Source organism: Clupea harengus, chromosome 18, assembly GCF_900700415.2.
Source record: "Clupea harengus chromosome 18, Ch_v2.0.2, whole genome shotgun sequence".
Lineage (NCBI taxonomy): Eukaryota > Metazoa > Chordata > Actinopteri > Clupeiformes > Clupeidae > Clupea > Clupea harengus.
In genome coordinates, this window is record NC_045169.1 from 3,014,067 (window position 1) to 3,031,566 (window position 17,500).

The following is a 17,500-nucleotide window of genomic DNA, read 5'->3' on the forward strand; positions in this document are numbered from 1 at the left end:
CCCCCCCCCCCCCCTCTCTCTCCATGCACACCCCCCTCGGGAGGAGGAAAGAGAATGCAGATTCATCCATCAATGTATGCAGATAGGGGTGGGGGTGGGGGGGGGCTTCTCTCCCCCCTCACGCTTTCAAACTACACTGCTGATCCTCATGTACCCACGCTGTGAGCGGTGTACCTGGAGATGTGTGTGTGGGAGTTTGTTTGTGTGTGTGTGTGTGTGTGTGTGTGTGTGTGTGTGTGTGTGTGTGTGTGTGTGTGTGTGTGTGTTCGGTGTGTCGGTGTGTCGGTGTGTGGGTGGGTGTGTGTGTGTGTTGGTGTGTTGGTGTCGGTGTGTGTGTGTGTGTGAGTGTGTGAGTGTGTGTGAGTGTGTGTGTGAAAGTAGACACTGATGGAGAAATCTGTTCTATTACTTACCACTCCTGCTGCATTCAGGGGAAGTGCTTTTGGTGTGACCCACTCTATCGCCTTGACCCGGCTTTTGATGGTACAGTTTGGGTGTTGTATGGGAGCGATGGCACACTCCTGCAGCTGAGGGAGGAGGCGATGAGGCTGTCAGTGCACCCACACATTCAAAGGAAAATGCCTTGAGTGTCAGAAGTGCTTGGAACGCCATAGAAAGTTGAGTAGTCAAGTTTAATCAAGTGCTGTGCCCACAGAAATCATCTTTTGAGAAAGCGAAGAGCCCTTACTTTACTTTTTGGGATGGAGGATGTATACGGCGTACGCGTGTATGCGTGCTTGTGTTAATACCCACCTCGTAGACATCTCCTGCGTTCATTTATTTGTGATTGGTGTTTTCCTGAATGGATTGTTAAGTACCGCACCTGTCTCTTCATTCTTCGGTTCTGTTAAGTGTCGCACCTGTGCCTTCATTCTTCGGTTCTGTTAAGTGCAGCACCTGTGCCTTCATTCTTAGGTTCTGTTAAGTGTCGCACCTGTGTCTTCATTCTTCGGTTCTGTTAAGTGCAGCACCTGTGCCTTCATTCTTAGGTTCTGTTAAGTGCAGCACCTGTGCCTTCATTCTTAGGTTCTGTTAAGTGTCGCACCTGTGCCTTCATTCTTAGGTTCTGTTAAGTGCAGCACCTGTGCCTTCATTCTTAGGTTCTGATAAGTGTCGCACCTGTGCCTTCATTCTTAGGTTCTGCTCTTCTGGAGCTCCGCGATAACTCGGGCCGCACCCCTCTGGACCTGGTTACTGCGGCAACGCTGCGCCAGGATCTGCAGCAATGCGCCGCGGAGGGCGACTCGTCCCTCGCCCGTGCCGCCGCCGCCGTCTGCGACGTGCAGGACTTGGCCCTGGTGGAGACCTGCTCCTGCCTGCTGGCCTGCCTGCTGCTCAGCTACCAGCAGGAGCGAGAGCTGCCCGGGGGCGGGGGCGGCGACTCTCCTCTCCACCTCCCCCCGAGGCTGGCCCAGGCGCTGCTCACCCACGGGGCCACGGCGGTCACCGGCGGATGGGCGAACGCCAAGGCGGCACAGCTGGCCCATGACCTGGAGACCCTGCTGGGCATGGGGCAGTACGTGGGCGCGCTGAGCCCAGCACTGAGGCGCTGCCAGGGGCCACACACCGGGCTCCTGGTGCAGCTGCTGGAGGATCTGGAGGCGGAGGGACGGCTGCTGCTGGCGGGGGGCGCAGCACTGGGCGTTTGACTCGGAGGAGAGGAGAGGAGAGGAGAGGCGCCCCAGACACGTGGACTGGGAATCTCTGCCATGTTTGCATACTGTTGCACTGTCTTGCACAAGTTTAGCTTTTTGTATTTACATTTTAAAACTTTTGTACAGTTTTTGAAGTTCCTGTATATTTTGTGTATTTCGTGTATTAATAAAGATAATATTTAATTGCTGAGCAACTGGTCATTTAGTAATTGGTATTCTTCTCATACTTGAACTTTTAACACAAGCGCTGCCATTAGTCATATTTGAAAACCGAACCCCAAATATTGAATCAGAATGGCACATGTAGCTCGAACATTCAGGTTGTTTATATAACCACACAAAATGTTGCTCGACTGTTTCTAAAAGTCAAGTATGAATGCAACTAGATGTTCCCAACATTCTTAAATATCTAGGTCCAGTCCTCTGCTCAGACACGCCTAACAAACATCACTACAGCTGTGCTATACATCTGCACTAATTCTCATATGGTGAATTGAACACTGAAGTTTAAACAGGCTGACAATACTGGACATATATCTGATCCTGACATATATCTGTCCTGCTGGACTATCCTCCCAGCACTAGGGCTGTCTTTCATACGGAGGAGGGGCCCCTCTGCTCCAGAGCTCCACCTCAGCCATGACTGTCATGCTGGGGGCCCCCAGGTTGCTCCGTCAGCAGCAGCTGGGCGTGATGTGTGAGGTCCCGGCAGCGGTGGTGGGTGGAGGACAGAGATGGAGCGAGCTCATCTGCACACCATGTGGGGTGAAGCGGGGTGAGGGATGAGAGGCGCTCCCCACCCCTGGCTCCGACACTCGGGGGCCCCGCAGGTTAAAGGCGCCAACAAAAGAGAGACGAAGAAGCCGCTTCTGACATGAAGGATAGGCCCGTTTCCTGAGCGCGCGCGCCCCCTTTTTTAACTTCAGAGACAGCCGGTTGGGGCCAGGAGGAGGAGGAGGAGGGGAGGTGGAGGAGGAAGAGAAGAGGGATGGTGCGGAGAGCTCCAGCCCCGACAGAGAGGTAAGATTAGAACCCGAGGAGCGAGCGGCGGTCGGCAGGCTGTCAGGCGGAGAGCGATGGTTGGTCACCGGGGCTAATTAATAACGCAGAGAACGCTCTTGACCTGTTTTTCGGTGCGAGGGGGTGATTAGCACAGACAGCCTCGACTGGTGGGGCTCCAGCATCCTGCTGCTGGGGCTGGAGAAGGAGGGCCGGCACCCCCCCACCCCCGCCCACACACACACACACACACTCACACACACACACTCCCCATATTGAATAACAGCAGGGATCAGACAACACAGGGGACACCCCAGACTAATAAATGACAGGGGCCACAGAGATGAGGCTGTGGGTGGGGGAGTCTAACCCCCGCCGCAATGGGTGAAACACGGCCCCTTCATCATCCTGTGTGTGCGTGCGTGTGTGTGTGTATGTGCGTGTGTGTGTGTGCGTGTGTGCGTGCGTGTGTGTGTGTGCGTGTGTGTGTGTGTGCGTGTGTGCGTGCGTGTGTGTGTGTGTGTGTGTGCGTGCGTGTGTATGTGTGTGTGTGTGTGTGTGCATGTGTGTGTGTGCGTGTGTGTGTGTGAGTACGTGTGCTTGGGTATGGTTATTAAAGACATAGGTCATGCTCCTCCAGGGTGTTGGAGTGCGTGTGTGCAGGAGGTATGTTTATCAAAGGTGCAGGTCCTGCTCCTCTCTGTGCTGGGGGGGTTTTGGTGCGCGGTGGGGAAGGTGAAACACAGGTGTGTGTGTGTGTGTGTGTGACACAGACTAGTGGAGAGCACAGTGCAGGGGGAACATCTGTGTGAGAGGGGACAGGCTCTGAAGGCCTTTGTTTGCTCTTGGTAGACTGTGACTTTCCAATCCTGAGCTATCCATACTCAGATTAAAGGACTCAAGTTCAAAAGCCAACCATGAAGAAGACAGCCTGAAAGACAGCCAAGAGAGGTAAGCTCCAGGTGTTCTACAAACGAAGGACACACCACACCGTTTGGACTCCCCTTTCCAATAATCTCATGACCCCATGACTACACCCAGAGAACATTCAAATGTGCACCACCTTAACAAACCAAAGGGTGATTCATTCTGCCTCGGCATGTATACTTACCATACTCTTCATCTTAAGCCCATGTTTGTTTTAATGTAGATTACTTGTTTTAACATACTGTTTATGCATGGCCATTTGAATTTGTTCTGTGTTTCTTGATGAGCATGAAAAAGACTGACCTTTGATATACTGATACTGCAGTTTTTTTTTCAAATGTTCTATTTAAAATTACAGAGGGGTTTTTGGTGAAGTGCATTTGCGTCAAATCTGAAATGAAATAAAGTCTAAAGACACATCAACAGTAAGCTGATGACACTAAGCAAGGGGTTATCCACATAAAGATATCAGAAAGAGAACACAGATCAATAAAAAATATTTAATATTTTCCCTCTACTTTTTTTTCAAAATGTACAGACATGACAACTGGTGCATTCTGTATGATACTCCATTGATATACCTTATTCATTCCCCATTGGCTATCCATTTCTGCCCTTTGAAATCTCATTGGTCAGCAACTGGGAGTATGATGATGTCACAGGCAACACAGCAGGCTGAAATCCATCCAAAGGACGCACAAACATCTATACAACAATTGAAAACATTTGACCATTTACAAGCAATGTACAATACACAGATAAATTATCAAGTGTCTTATTTACACACATATGAAAGAAAGGAAATCAATAAATAAGTTCAAAAGAGGTGCGAATGAAAGTGCTTATTTTGCTTGCATTTTTTTTTACAGATACATTACATTCTATTTTATATCCATTGCTTTTCTAGTTCATCATGAATTCACTTTGGTTTGCCGACAAACATAGCATGGGCATCTTTCAAATTCTGAAATAAATAAATAAACAAACAGGAACAGACAAGAGCTTCGGGATGCTAAACGCTCCACAATATTGACCCACCACGGACACTTTCGAAACTTTATTTTACACACATACACATTCGACCATTGACAGATCTCCCTAAAGCTGCGATACAGAGAGGATTTAGAAATGAATTGCTGAGCTCACAGGGTGTACGTTGCTTTACAGAGGAGCAAAACTGGCCGGCCTTGGAGACAGCACCCCGTGTTTACTCAGACGATGAGTGAATCTCTGTCTCTATATCCCTCTCCTCCCTCACTCCTTGTGAGTGGCTGGAGCTGAATGAGGAGCATCCACAGATGGGGGACTGGGGACTGAGCTCTGATCTCTCCCAGAGCAGAAAGTCCTGGACCCAGTCTTACTCTTCCCCCTACAGACAGACATGACCTCAGAGAAGCAGGAGGTTGTGTGTGTGTGTGTGTGTGTGTGTGTGTGTGTGTGTGTGTGTGTGTGTGGGGGGGGGGGGGGGGGGTAGGGGGTGCTGCGGTCCGGGGTAACAAAAAATAAATTCTAAAAGTTTCCCTCTTTTGTCTCGATGCTGACACAGACGATGCAGCAAAAACTGCAGTGAAGAACTGCACACACACACACACACACACACACACACACACACACACACACACACACACACACACACACACACACACACACACACACACACACACACACACACACAGAGAATACAACACAGCCAAGCAACCACACACTGTCACACATTCTAAAAGAGAGATCAAAGTTGAGTGCTGGGCAAAGGAGGTGGGGCAGATGGAGAGAGAGAACTCTGGCCTCAGGCAAAAAGAGCGAGGGAGGGAGGGAGAGAGAGAGAGCGAGCGAGCGAGAGAGAGGGAGAGATGATGCCCACTGAAGTGGCGCAAGTGGAAATGAGAGCGAGAGAGCAAGCAGCCTTTCAAATGAGATTACAGCTGGGCTCACGGGTTGCCTGGTGTTTGTGTCTGCATGTGGGGACATCTCTATCAGCTCCATGGCACCACGAGCAGCCAGCCCACAGGAGAAGGGGGGGGGGGTGGGGGGGGGGATCGTTTGATGCCTGATGAAGGCTCTGTAAAACGGCCGATGGGTCCATGTCATCACAAGGGGCTGCCGTTGTAACAAACTCTCTCTCTCTCTCTTTCTATTTCTCTCTCTTTCTTTCTTTCCCTCTCTCAGGGGGCGCGCTCTGCACTGGCCGTTTGGTCTTTTTAACCCGCGAGCCGAGAGACCGAGAGGACTGGCACACTAGTGGGAGAGCTTGTGCAGTAAATGTCACCGCTGACTGGAGCAAGAGGATCTCTAAGGCTATTGTTTTTTTTCATGCAGGCAAAAAACCCAAGGCTGCCATTCTTCACTACGAAAATAAAGAGCACAGTACTGTAGCTCCATCAAAAGTCAATGTAAAAACTGATTTTTTTTTTTCAGTAAACCAAAATCAATTCTCAATAAAAAGAGAAAAGACAAGAATCCACGGCATCTTTAAAAAAAAATGATTCTGTTGCTTATAATCTGACTATGGCGAATAGAACACAATAACAACAGGGCATCCAAAAATTGTCAGTGTTGGTAAGTGATAAAGTGATAAAGTATGAGTGGAAGGATGTTTCCAGTTAAACAAACACTCTGAAAACCAGGTAGCGTCTCAGCACAGACATGTTGGCTGTTAAAACTGTCCGTGTCATTGTCTGCAGTCATGTGGCGTGCTACCGTCAAGGACTCCTTCAGAACAGCCATCAGGACAACAAAGTTAAAAGTGGTCCTTTTTTCATGACAGCAATTTGACTTCCATTTGTACAAACAAGAGGGGCCCGGACGATGACAGAGGCGTGGGGAAAGAGGAAAGAAAGAAAAAGGTTCTCTCCTCCGGTTCAGTGCAGTTCTTCTTCTCCTCCTCCTCCTCCCTCTCTCTCTCTCCTCCTTGGCAACGTGTTGCTGGGAAAGATTCCACAGGAGGAGGGTTGTGTGGGAGTCAGGGGTGATGAGGTGGCGGGAAGCAGCTATCCCGGGTTATTTTTCTTTCTTTTATTTGGGCTATGGCTGGGATCCGGTTTCAACTCTCGATACTGCACCTGTTAAAACACACACACACACACACACACACACACACATACACACACACACACACACACACACACACAGAGAGAAAGAGAGAAGACATCATCAGGTGCATACTGGCTGTGCTGTGATAGCATGGGAACCTTCTCCTCATCTGTTTGAAAGAGTGGCCTGGGGGCTCGGACTAACAAACAGAGGAGGGCTTGGCTCCTCGAACATCTTTGGGAGAGAGAAGGAGACAGCTATGCAGACAAGAAACGGATATTAGACCACCATACCCTGGATGTCCACTTACAGTCAGCCAACGCATGAGAAGGCTCAAACTCAAACGGGTAAGAAAAGATCAACTGCAATGTCAAATGCTATCGGTAAGTACTAGTGAAAAAATCTGCTTTCCACAAAACAGGTTGTATGATGAGATTAAGACATCACCATGAAAGTATTTCTGGCAGGCAGGGTTTTCGTATCAATATGGCTGACAGGTTAGAACATATTTGTCAGTGAATGAGCAAATCTTTCTGGCTCTCAGAGATAAATCTGCAACCTCCTTAGTTAGGAAATCACAACAAAGCATCCCCACAAAATTACATGAATCCATATCACTAAGCAACAACATCCATCTACTACCCTCCCAAAGTATTTATGTAGACTTAAGTCTTATTAATACAGTAGAAACTTAGCAACTAGTGTGGCATCTAGTTACTTGTTTGAACATGGATGAGTAGAAACCTGGGGGTTTTATGGTAAACAACTAAAGAAGTGGATCCCTGAATTTAATGGGCATCAGAAATGAGAAATCAACACAGTTAATTTAATCCACAGGAATCTGCCACATGGGTGAATGGACTTCCCAAATCCAATGGAAGTCTTAAGAATATGTCCAGTGAGTACTGCTGGGCTTTGTTTACAAACCTCACGTGAGAACCGACATAAACACACACATCTAATCTGCGGGAGAGACAAAACACTGCTCGAGTAAGCGCGGAGACCTTTTCCAGAAAGGTTAAGGAAAGGGCATGTTGAAGATTTGCTCCGCTGCTCAACAACATCTTTCATGGAGCAGATTTCATTTTAATCAGCTTTTTTTCCCCTCCCATTCTTTCCTCGCCACAACAGTTCAAAGTTTGGCTGCAGAGTAAGGGGAGCCGCCACAAAAAAAAAAAAATCCAGACATTGTGTAACCTCTCTCCTTCCACAAATCCAGCATAATGAATGAGCACCGGAAAGATGGGCTAATGCATTAGGCACGGCTCCTGGATCCTGGATCCTGGATCCTCCAGCCGCAGACAGAGCCGGTCACTTGTTGGTTGAGGGGGTGAAGCCTGGGAGGGGGAGAGCAGCCCCTGAATGCGAGAGGGGGGGGCAGGCTCAAACCGGTCTGGATGCCCCTGGGGGCAGAGGGGGGCAGGCTCAAACCGGTCTGGATGCCCCTGGGGGCAGAGGGGGGCAGGCTCAAACCGGTCCGGATGCCCCTGGGGGCAGAGGAGGGGCATGGGGGAAGGACTTAACCTGGCGGAGGAACAACGGATGCGGGGGAAGTGAGGCTGGGAAGGAGAGATAAACGGTTGGTGACCAGTCTGAGTCTCCGAGCTGGCCCTAACCCACTGGCAGCCCTGCCCGGGCCAGATTACACACCAAAGCCCACAGGGACGGGGGGCAGAGGAGGAGGGGGAAGACACAGAGCACAGAAGACAAATCGTGGACTCAACAGCAAACGGGCCACATTACAACAAGGAAAGTTGAGTCCTGAAAATAAAAAAAAAAAGATCAAGACTATGACCACACAAAATAAAAATGTCTGTTTTGACACAGAAGGCTTTCATCATGATTTATGCAGAGGCAGTTAGTGACAAAGCGTAATCAAGAGAAATGTCATTTCGTTTCAGTCTGGTTTTCCATTCCTTCAATAACAAGTTAACAAGAAGCCATGGGCCTCAAACGGTACATTTGGTTAATCAATAGTCACTAATTGCAGCCGTGTGTCAAAACAAGCCTCAAGTGAGCGCTAAATATTATGAACTAAAGTCGTGTACAAGTTTTACAATGCAAAGCCAGCCCCTAGATTAGACCATCAAACTACTGACGTCATCTGTGGGTGCCCCATAGAAAGCTGCGGTTCACAATGGCCAGTGCTGACATGACATCAACCATCAACATTAATCAGCGCTGAACGTGCTTGCCTTTGTCTGAGTGGGACTGAGAGAGATGTGGTGCTTAGTCGAACAGAGAGAGTCTGTGCCCACACCACAGACATCAGACACATGTGTTTCAGAGCAGACACAACATGAACAGAAACCTCCCCCCCAAACAACAGCATTATACTGCTCTCCTTATCCCATCTGAGAGAGCAGCAGCAGAGGAACGTGAAACCTCCCCCCCAAACAACAGCATTATACTGCTCTCCTTATCCCATTTGAGAGAGCAGCAGTATAGGAACGTGAAACCTCCCCCCCCAAACAACAGCATTATACTGCTCTCCTTATCCCATCTGAGAGAGCAGCAGCAGAGGAACGTGAAACCTACCCCCCAAACAACAGCATTATACTGCTCTCCTTATCCCATTTGAGAGCGCAGCAGTATAGGAACGCGCTGGACATCTCTCTTATTGGGCACCAGGACTTTTGATTTCATATTAACATATTAAGTTGTTTTCTTTTTATACTCCCGAGTCTGCACTGGCCAAGAGCGGTTCATAAGCCTGTCCTTCACTGATGTATACCACTCAGGTTCCAGTAGACTTAATGCAAATCTGGCCCATACCGGTATAAACTCACTATTCAGACGCCTTTTACCTATTGTGAACGGTAAGCGTACAACATAGGCTTTTTACAAGACAATGGGTGATCATTATGAATTTTATGGTGACTTTATCACAGAACCATTAAAATCGGGATCCAACACCCAGCAGTGTGTAAACAAAAAAGTTTAAGAATGTGAATGGCGTGGCATCTATCAATGTTACCAGAGAGTGTCAACCGGGGGAGAGAAGCTTCCGGAAAGGAAAACAATGAAAGCTCAATCAAAGGCGCACTCAGACGGGCTCCCTCAGCTAGTCATAGGCTCCATTACCATTTACAGGTGACAGTGACGCCAGCCGGCACGGCGAGATACACGCTCACCTCCTTTTAATAAAGCAAAGCTGTCCCCAAAAAGATAATGCCACACGCTAGTTAAAGAATAGAAACAGGAGGAAGAAAGCCCCCCAAAAATAATAGTGGAAGACAAGAAAAATAGAGTTGGAGGGGAAGAGGTTTTTTTTTTTTAAGTGACTACGGTGAGATAGCAATTTGATTCTTCTTTTAAAATGAAGGTAGAGGGAAAAAAATAAAAAGTGCACAGCACAAAGTGAACATTCACGAGAGACTGGTGGGTAAAGACCTTTTGTCGCTCAAAGGCTGCTCCTTCCTTGTTTGTTTCTGTCTTTCCTCTCTCTCTCTTTCTCTCTGTCTCCCTTTCTCTCACACACACACACACTCTCTCTCTCTCTCTCTCTCTCTCTCTCTCTCTCACACACACACTCTTTCTCTCTCTCTCTGTCTCCCTTGTGTTGACAGTTGCCGTGGCAAAAAAAGGCATGCTTTGAAGTGAGCGCGCGGAGCGGAGGGGGCGCGAAGAGCGGCTCGTTTAAGTGGTGTCAGAAGCCGTCCCGGGACCCGCCACCACCACCGCCGCTCCGCTCTCGTCCCCGCCGTTAACGGGAATTCTGGGATTGAAGCGGGCTAGGGCGGCAAAGCGGGAGCAAGCAAATATAAATAAGTAAATGAAAGGGCGAACATTTTTAATGATACTATGCTATGCTGTTTAAAGCAAGAACGGGGAAAGAGGAGGGAAAAAATAATAATAATAAAAAAAAAAAGCTTCCCTGCCTCATCTCCAGTGACACCTAACCTAGCATTAGGGATATCATATGATACCGGCGCAACAAAGAGAGCAACAACAACACACACACACAAAAAAAAAAAAACCTCCCACAGACGAGAGAAGCCATCTTTCCCCCGTCTATTGTTCAGAGAGCAAAGCGTGTCAAGGAGAGGGAGGCTGGCGAGGAAGAGGCACATACATAAGAGATGTGGAGGAAAGTTTCACAGCCCAAAAGTTTGGGAGCGTAGCTGTTGCACTAATTGCTTGTTTAAACTCAAAAATTGAGACCTCCAGCTCTTGTTTGGGAGCGAAGCCTTTGATGCTTGCTCCAGTCACCGCTCCAGCACCCCAGTCCCCCGAACGCTCTGACCTGTTTAGCTTCTCTGCGTGTCTCTCTGAAGTACAGTGTGTGTGTGTGTGTGTGTGTTTTTTTTCTTCTCTCTCTCCTTTGCACATTCAAAACCTTTTTGTTCGGTTTTTCCAGTGATACAGTGATATATAAGAGAGGGGAATGTTTGCTGTGTTTTGCAGGTGCAGCACTAGAAGGTGAACCATGTCTCGGTCATAATGGTGTCCCTACTGGATAGGATCATCAGAAGAACAGCCTGTTCTGGAATAATCTCAATGTCTGGGGTTTCCCTGTACTGGATTAGGTGCTCATATGTTTGGTCAGTTCACGTGCAATATTCCAATCGATGATTTTTAAGCCTTAAACCAACCATATTCTGACACACACATACACACACACACACACACACACACACACACACACACATGCACTCACACAAACACACTCACACAGACACACACGCACACACAAAACGGAGGTAAAAAAGTTTCGACACCCTCTCACAAAGACACGGCACGCCTGTCTGCCAGTGCTCCGCGCGGCTGCCCTCTGTATAGAGGAGTCATTAGAAAGTCATCAAGCGCGGCGGCTCAGAGGCACCTCCAAAACGAGCTGCGCTGCGGAGAGGAGAGGAGAGGAGAGGAGAGGAGGGGAGGGGAGGGGAGAGGAGGGGAGGGGAGCCAGCCCCCGATCCACCTCAGGCCTCCGCTACCAGGGGACCCCTCGCACCGGGAGCACTGGGTCACGCGCAGGGCCCCGAAATAGCGCTTCATTTGTCATGTGGTGGTGAGACTTTCAGCTCCTGTGTGCCCACAGGACACACACACACACACACACATCCACACATACACAAACCCACCACACACACACACACACATCCACACATACACAAACCCACCACACATACACACACACACACACACACAGTTTATCCCTTAAGGGCCCAGGCGCAAGCGGTGGTGAACAGTGGCTCCCACTGGTCCCGCCAGGCCTCTGTAACCCAGAAACGAGAGCAGGAGAGGTGAGCTCACCCCTCCCCAAAGGCTGCTTGGGCCATGCAGAGCAGAACCATCCAGAAGAAACATGTCCATGCGCACCACTCTCTCTCTCTCTCTCTCTCTCTCTCTCTCTCTCTCTCTCTCTCTCGCTCTCTCTCTCTCTCTCTCTCTCTCTCTCTCTGTGTGTGTGTCTCTCTCTCTCTCTCCCTATCTCTCTCTCTGTGTGTCTCTCTCTCTGTCTCTCTCTCTCTCCCTATCTCTCTCTCTCTGTGTCTCTCTCTCTCTCTCTCCCTCTCTCTCTCTCTCCCTCTCTCTCTCTCTCCTATTAGTTGAGTTTAGGCGTATCTCAGCCACCTCTCTACTCTGTAACACAGCACCAATTAGCTCCTGGCATGCGGCAGGTTGACTGTGGTGAAGCCCGCCCCACTCGCCCCCCCCCGCCCCCCACCACCTTCGGCTCTCATTAGGGGTGAACAGGGCCAAACCCCTCCACCCTCCCCTACCTGCCGGGGCCCCCAGGTGCACCGGGGCCACAGCCTCCGCCCCCGGCCCGTATAGGGCAGCTGCAGCTACCTGCCCGCCCGCCCGCTGTAAATGCAGCTGCAGCTACCTGCCCAGGCCGCCCGCCCGCCCGCCCGCCCGCCCGCCCGCTGTAAATGCAGCTGCAGCGGACGCAGGCGGGCAGGCGGGGGCTGGCGGATTACGACCCTGTAAAACATCAAAGCGCCCTCCGCTGCCCAGTGCACCATCAAAGGCTCAGGGGATCAGGTCGCCAGCTGATGGGGCAAAGGGAATTGGTGACAGATCATTGCCCCTCCACCCCCCACCCCCCCCCCCCCCCGCCCCGCCCCGCCCCTCCCAAATCTATAACCAGCTCTCAGGTCCAGCCGCACCACACAGAGGGAGGCCTTGAGGAAGCACAGCCGGTAACAAGCTGAGGGGCTTATGGCGGCGGGGTTTTTTTAACGGGGCCCTCGGCGTTCTGCTGTGCACGCCGGCTTTCATTAAAAGGGGTTAAGAGAATCAGCCGCGCTGCTCTGATCTCACGCCTCATATAGACGCTGGGCCTGGGAGGATCCTAATGGCCGACCAAAACAGAGTGAGCGCAGGAGAGTTCCTTACACACACACACACACACACACACACACACACACACACACACACACACGCATACACACACACACACACACACACACACACACACACACACACGCATACACACACACACACACACACACACACACACACACACACACACACGCATACACACACACACACACACACACACACACACACACACACACACACACACACACACACACACACACACACACACACACACACACAGAGCACAGATTCATGCCAGCCAACACTGGACTGGTTACTGGGGGCACGCAGCCAATTTTGGATTTGACTTGGATCAAGTCGTGTTGCAAAATTCATCCCCAATTAAGTTTTATTTACAGCGCTGAACACGGCGATGAAAAGGTAATGAGTCGAGTGTACAGTACATCACGCACAGAGATGGAAAGAAGAGCAATGCCAATGGGTCCCATTTTTTCAAAAAAGAAGAAAAAAAAAAAAACAGGGGAAGGAGCCAGAGGAAGCAGTCAAGACATATTTTCAAAGCGATCGAATTAGCTTTCTACTAAAAAAGTCCTTTACTCTGTAATGAGCCAAAATATTGTCGCAGATAAAAAAAAAGAACAGACTCGTGATTCGGCACGTCTGCAGATCACTGGAAAGGGGAGAGGGGGGGGGGGGGGGGGGGGAACGGGGACGGGGACGGGACGGGGGGGGGGGTGCATGAATAAAAGAGGAGCCTGTGCCACTGTGTGAAATGAGGCTTTTTGGAGAAGTCTCTGTCCTGACAGGCCGAGTGTAAAACTGAATTATTATTCCCCATCAGCGGCGCCACATGTCACAGCCGGCGTGACCTTGACCACAGAAATGGCCTGGCCCCGGCGCGCCCGAGCAGAAATCACAGCGTGTCGACCGCCGCGGGCCCCTGTAGCCGGACTGGTAGCACACGGCTCCAGCCGTGTCAAGGCCACAGGTTCAAAACCCAGCTCGTTTTTTCTCACAGTGTGCCAAAGCAGTTACCATATAAAACACTGCTCAAAATCACACACATTTACATTCAAAAACACAGAAAATAAATGTGTAGCTTATGGAGGAACCTAGATGGAGTCCTCAGACTCTTGTTGCCAAGTGCAGAATGGATTCAGGAATATTGGCCTCTGCTGTTCTGGACAAAATTGAACACAGGCCTTGCCCCTGCTTATACATCAGCAGCATATCAGCCAGCATCTATCAAGTAACTACATGTCAAACACCCTTACAGTTGAATTGTGTTTGTGTGTGTGTGTGTCTGTGTGCATGTGTGTGCATGCATGTGTGTGTTTGTGTGTGTGTGTGTGTGTGTGAGAGAGAGAGAGAGAGAGAGAGAGAGAGAGAGTATGTGTGTGTGTGTGTGTTTGTGTGAGAGAGAGAGAGAGAGAGAGAGAGAGAGAGAGAGAGAGAGAGAGAGAGACAGTGTGTGTGTGTTATTGTGTGCCAGTGAGTGATTGTACATGTATAGTGAGATGTGAAGCCTACCACTTGCACATCCGACGGCACTCTGGAGAGGAAGTCCAGCAGCTCGTTGTTGTCGATGGTGTAGGGGTCCCGCAGCTTCTTCGTGAACTTGTTCACCCCTGAGTGAGCAAAAAAGATGGGGGCACAGTCACTCTAGAGGACACACAACACGTCATCACTGGGAGGTGCTGGAGGTGTGCTGGCAGCAAAGCTATTTTGTGCCAACGCCAAGTGTGTGTGTGTGTGTGTGTGTGTGTGTGTGTGTGTGTGTCTGTGTGTCTGTGTGTGTGTGTGTGTGTGTGTGTGTGTGTGTGTCTGTGTGTGTGTGTATGTGTGTTTGTGAGTGTGTGTGTGTGTGTGTGTCTGTGTGTCTGTGTGTCTGTGTGTATGTGAGAGAGTGTGTGTGTATGTGTGTATGTGTGTGTGTGTGTGTGTGTGTGTGTGTGTGTGTGTGTGTGTGTGTGTGTGTGTGAGTGTGTGTGTGTGTGTGTATATGTGAGAGAGTGTGTGTGTGTGTGTGTTTTGCTTGTGTGTGTGTGTGTGTGTGTGTGTGTGTGTGTTTGTTTGTGTGTGTGTGTGTGTGTGGCAGATAGCGAGAGAAAGAAAGAGAGAGAGAGAGAGCTCACCCCAGGCCAGCACCAGGTATCTGAGGGGGATGAAGTAGATGATGAAGGTGGCCACGCACAGAGCCACGATGGCCAGCCAGCTCAGGAAGGGCACGGTCCAGTTAAACGTGCTGCAGGAGAGAGAGGAAGACTCATCACAGGGAGGCTCGGCACGAGCATGCCTAGTTCAACTCTCTAAAACCTCTATCTCTATTTAAACAACAAAGAAACATTTCAGCCTTTAAAAAAAATATATATATATATGCGATTCCCAACCGTGGCAGATTAATATTGAACTATTACTTAACAAAAATCCCCCCCTCTAATTCCACTGAATAGCACACAAACTGTTAGGCTGTCTTATAACGGTCCTTCTTAAATGTGTGTGTGTGTGTGTGTGTGTGTGTGTGTGTGTGTGTGTGTGTGTGTGTGTTGCCCAGCGGGAATGAGAGCTGAGTAAGATGTGACAGACTGAGAACTGGTGCCCCGGTGCTGCCCGCAGCACTGAAGCAACGAGGCAGAGAGAGTTGGGCCTGGCGCCGAGGCATGTGTGTGTGTGTGTGTGTGTGTGTGTGTGTGTGTGTGTCTGTGTGTGTGTCTGTGTGTGTGTGTGTGTGTGTGTGTGTGTGTGTAATTACTTCTTTATCCTCTCTCCGTAGGAGGCCACTTCATCCAGGGCATTCTGCACACTGATGCAGACGTCCTGGATGGCGTACAGCTTGTTGATGAAGCCTTTTCTCTCCGAGTCCTGCCGGAGCCAACGGAGAGGCAGGGCAGAGAGAGAGACAAAGAGGGGAAGAAAGCGAGGGAGAGAGAGAGAGAGAGAGAGAGAGAGAGAGAGAGAGAGAGAGAGAAAGAGAGAGGCTGGTTGCACAAGCATCTTTTGAAGGCACAGGATTATATAAAACACCATCAAAGACTGGAGATGACACACTATCCTCTTGATGCCAACAGCTCACTATACTGCAGTGAACTTCAAGCCAGCAGAACAAACAAGATTTTTTTTTTTTTGTGCTTTTGTGAATTTCAACGTTGAAAATGTGCCTCTATATATATATATACGCACGCACGCACACACGCACACACAAACACACGATGCCTGGATGAATTTGAGCACCAGTGTCTCATATCTCCAGTGGAGACTGAACAGCTCCAGACGAACATCCCTGTTTTAATGGTCCATATTTATCAGCATCTTTCAGACCAACATCCCTGTTTTAACGGTCCATATTCATCAGCACCTGATTTACAATCTAGGATTCTTTTCTTTGGAGTTCATCAACAATAAAATCATGCAACAACAAATAAACTGCAGGTCAAAGAGAGAGAGAGACAAGAGGCCACATGCATCAACACTAATGTGTACGCACTAAATTCATGCTGAGCGCTTTTCTATATATTAAACGGTATTTATGCAAAGATACTTGCCAGGAAAACATGCGCACCTCTGTGCATCTTCAAGAGGTGGTGTGCGCATGATATTTGGAATTTGCAGATTGGCGTATTGTAGCGTACTGTTAATTGTGTAGGTATATTATTGCCGTAACTATCATGGCAATTATATAGGAAGTGATCGCCCAGTTGACTTCAAGGTGTATTTACAGAGGCCGATATTCAAATGTGTCTTGCAGCACTGTCAGGTTCTCACAGTGTAATCAGAGTCATTGACTGTATACTTATATTGAAATAGAGGCACCAAAAGAATGATCACAATAAAGGTTTTTTTTAGATTATTAAATCTAAAAAAAACTTCATTATACAATATCCAAAGTATTTGAGAGTTCACCATGACACAACAAACGTTGTAGTGCAGCGGCCTGGATGATTCATTAATTCTTCGTTAAAGCAGTGAATCGTGCAAATTGCAAAACGGAAAAGAGCGTGATCTTCGTAAGAATACGTTGTCAACATATTCATTTATCCTTAGATTTATTTAGCATTTTTAGTGCTAATTTAACTTGGAACACAGTTGCGACTCACATGGCAGATGATAGTAATAAACCAGCAGGCAGCGCCGCGCAGCGCAGCGAGAGGCTTTCAAGTTCATCCGCAGGCCTACAACATGTACATGCTAATCCCACCAGTTTAAGGTGTGTGGGTGAAGCCATATAAGGATAACTGGGGCGGGGGCGGATGTCACGCACGTTTATGTGCACGTTTGTACGCTGATTTGACTCAGATTTATAAAGAGAAAATGGGTGTGTGTTGTGCTACGTTGTGTTTGATAAAAAAAAAATTCCATACACAAATCAAGGGATTGTGTGTACATTGTGTGATTTTGAGTTATACGGCTCAAGTTGTACATAGCGATCGATACATTTGGCCCAAGAGTTTGGTGTGAGAGAGTGAGTTTTAGTGAGAGAGTGAGCGGGTGAAACCGTGTGAGAGTGAGTGAGTGAGTGACTCTGGGGTAGTCAGGGAGACAGACAACATTCCTTTTGTGTGCGTGCAGCACGGTTCAGCACACTTTTCTCTTATTCCAAC

General features: G+C 49.0%; 2 protein-coding genes across 7 annotated transcripts in view; one reads left to right on the forward strand and one right to left on the reverse strand.

Moving 5' to 3' along the window:
• Positions 1-1,828, forward strand: part of slf1 (SMC5-SMC6 complex localization factor 1) — a 27,765-nt gene extending 25,937 nt beyond the window's left edge. For all 3 annotated transcript variants that reach the window (XM_031585571.2, XM_031585572.2, XM_031585573.2), the window contains exon 19: positions 1,138-1,828. In XM_031585571.2, the coding sequence (XP_031441431.1) occupies positions 1,138-1,649 (512 nt within the window). In that variant the 3' untranslated portion in view covers positions 1,650-1,828. The remainder of the gene's footprint in view (positions 1-1,137) is intronic.
• Positions 1,829-5,237: 3,409 nt separating this feature from the next.
• Positions 5,238-17,500, reverse strand: part of mctp1a (multiple C2 domains, transmembrane 1a) — a 147,053-nt gene continuing 134,790 nt past the window's right edge. For all 4 annotated transcript variants that reach the window (XM_031585574.2, XM_042710484.1, XM_042710486.1 and 1 more), the window contains 4 exons: positions 15,655-15,764; positions 15,038-15,147; positions 14,433-14,530; positions 5,238-6,640 (listed from right to left, as the gene is read on the reverse strand). In XM_031585574.2, the coding sequence (XP_031441434.1) occupies positions 6,569-6,640; positions 14,433-14,530; positions 15,038-15,147; positions 15,655-15,764 (390 nt within the window). In that variant the 3' untranslated portion in view covers positions 5,238-6,568. The remainder of the gene's footprint in view (positions 6,641-14,432; positions 14,531-15,037; positions 15,148-15,654; positions 15,765-17,500) is intronic.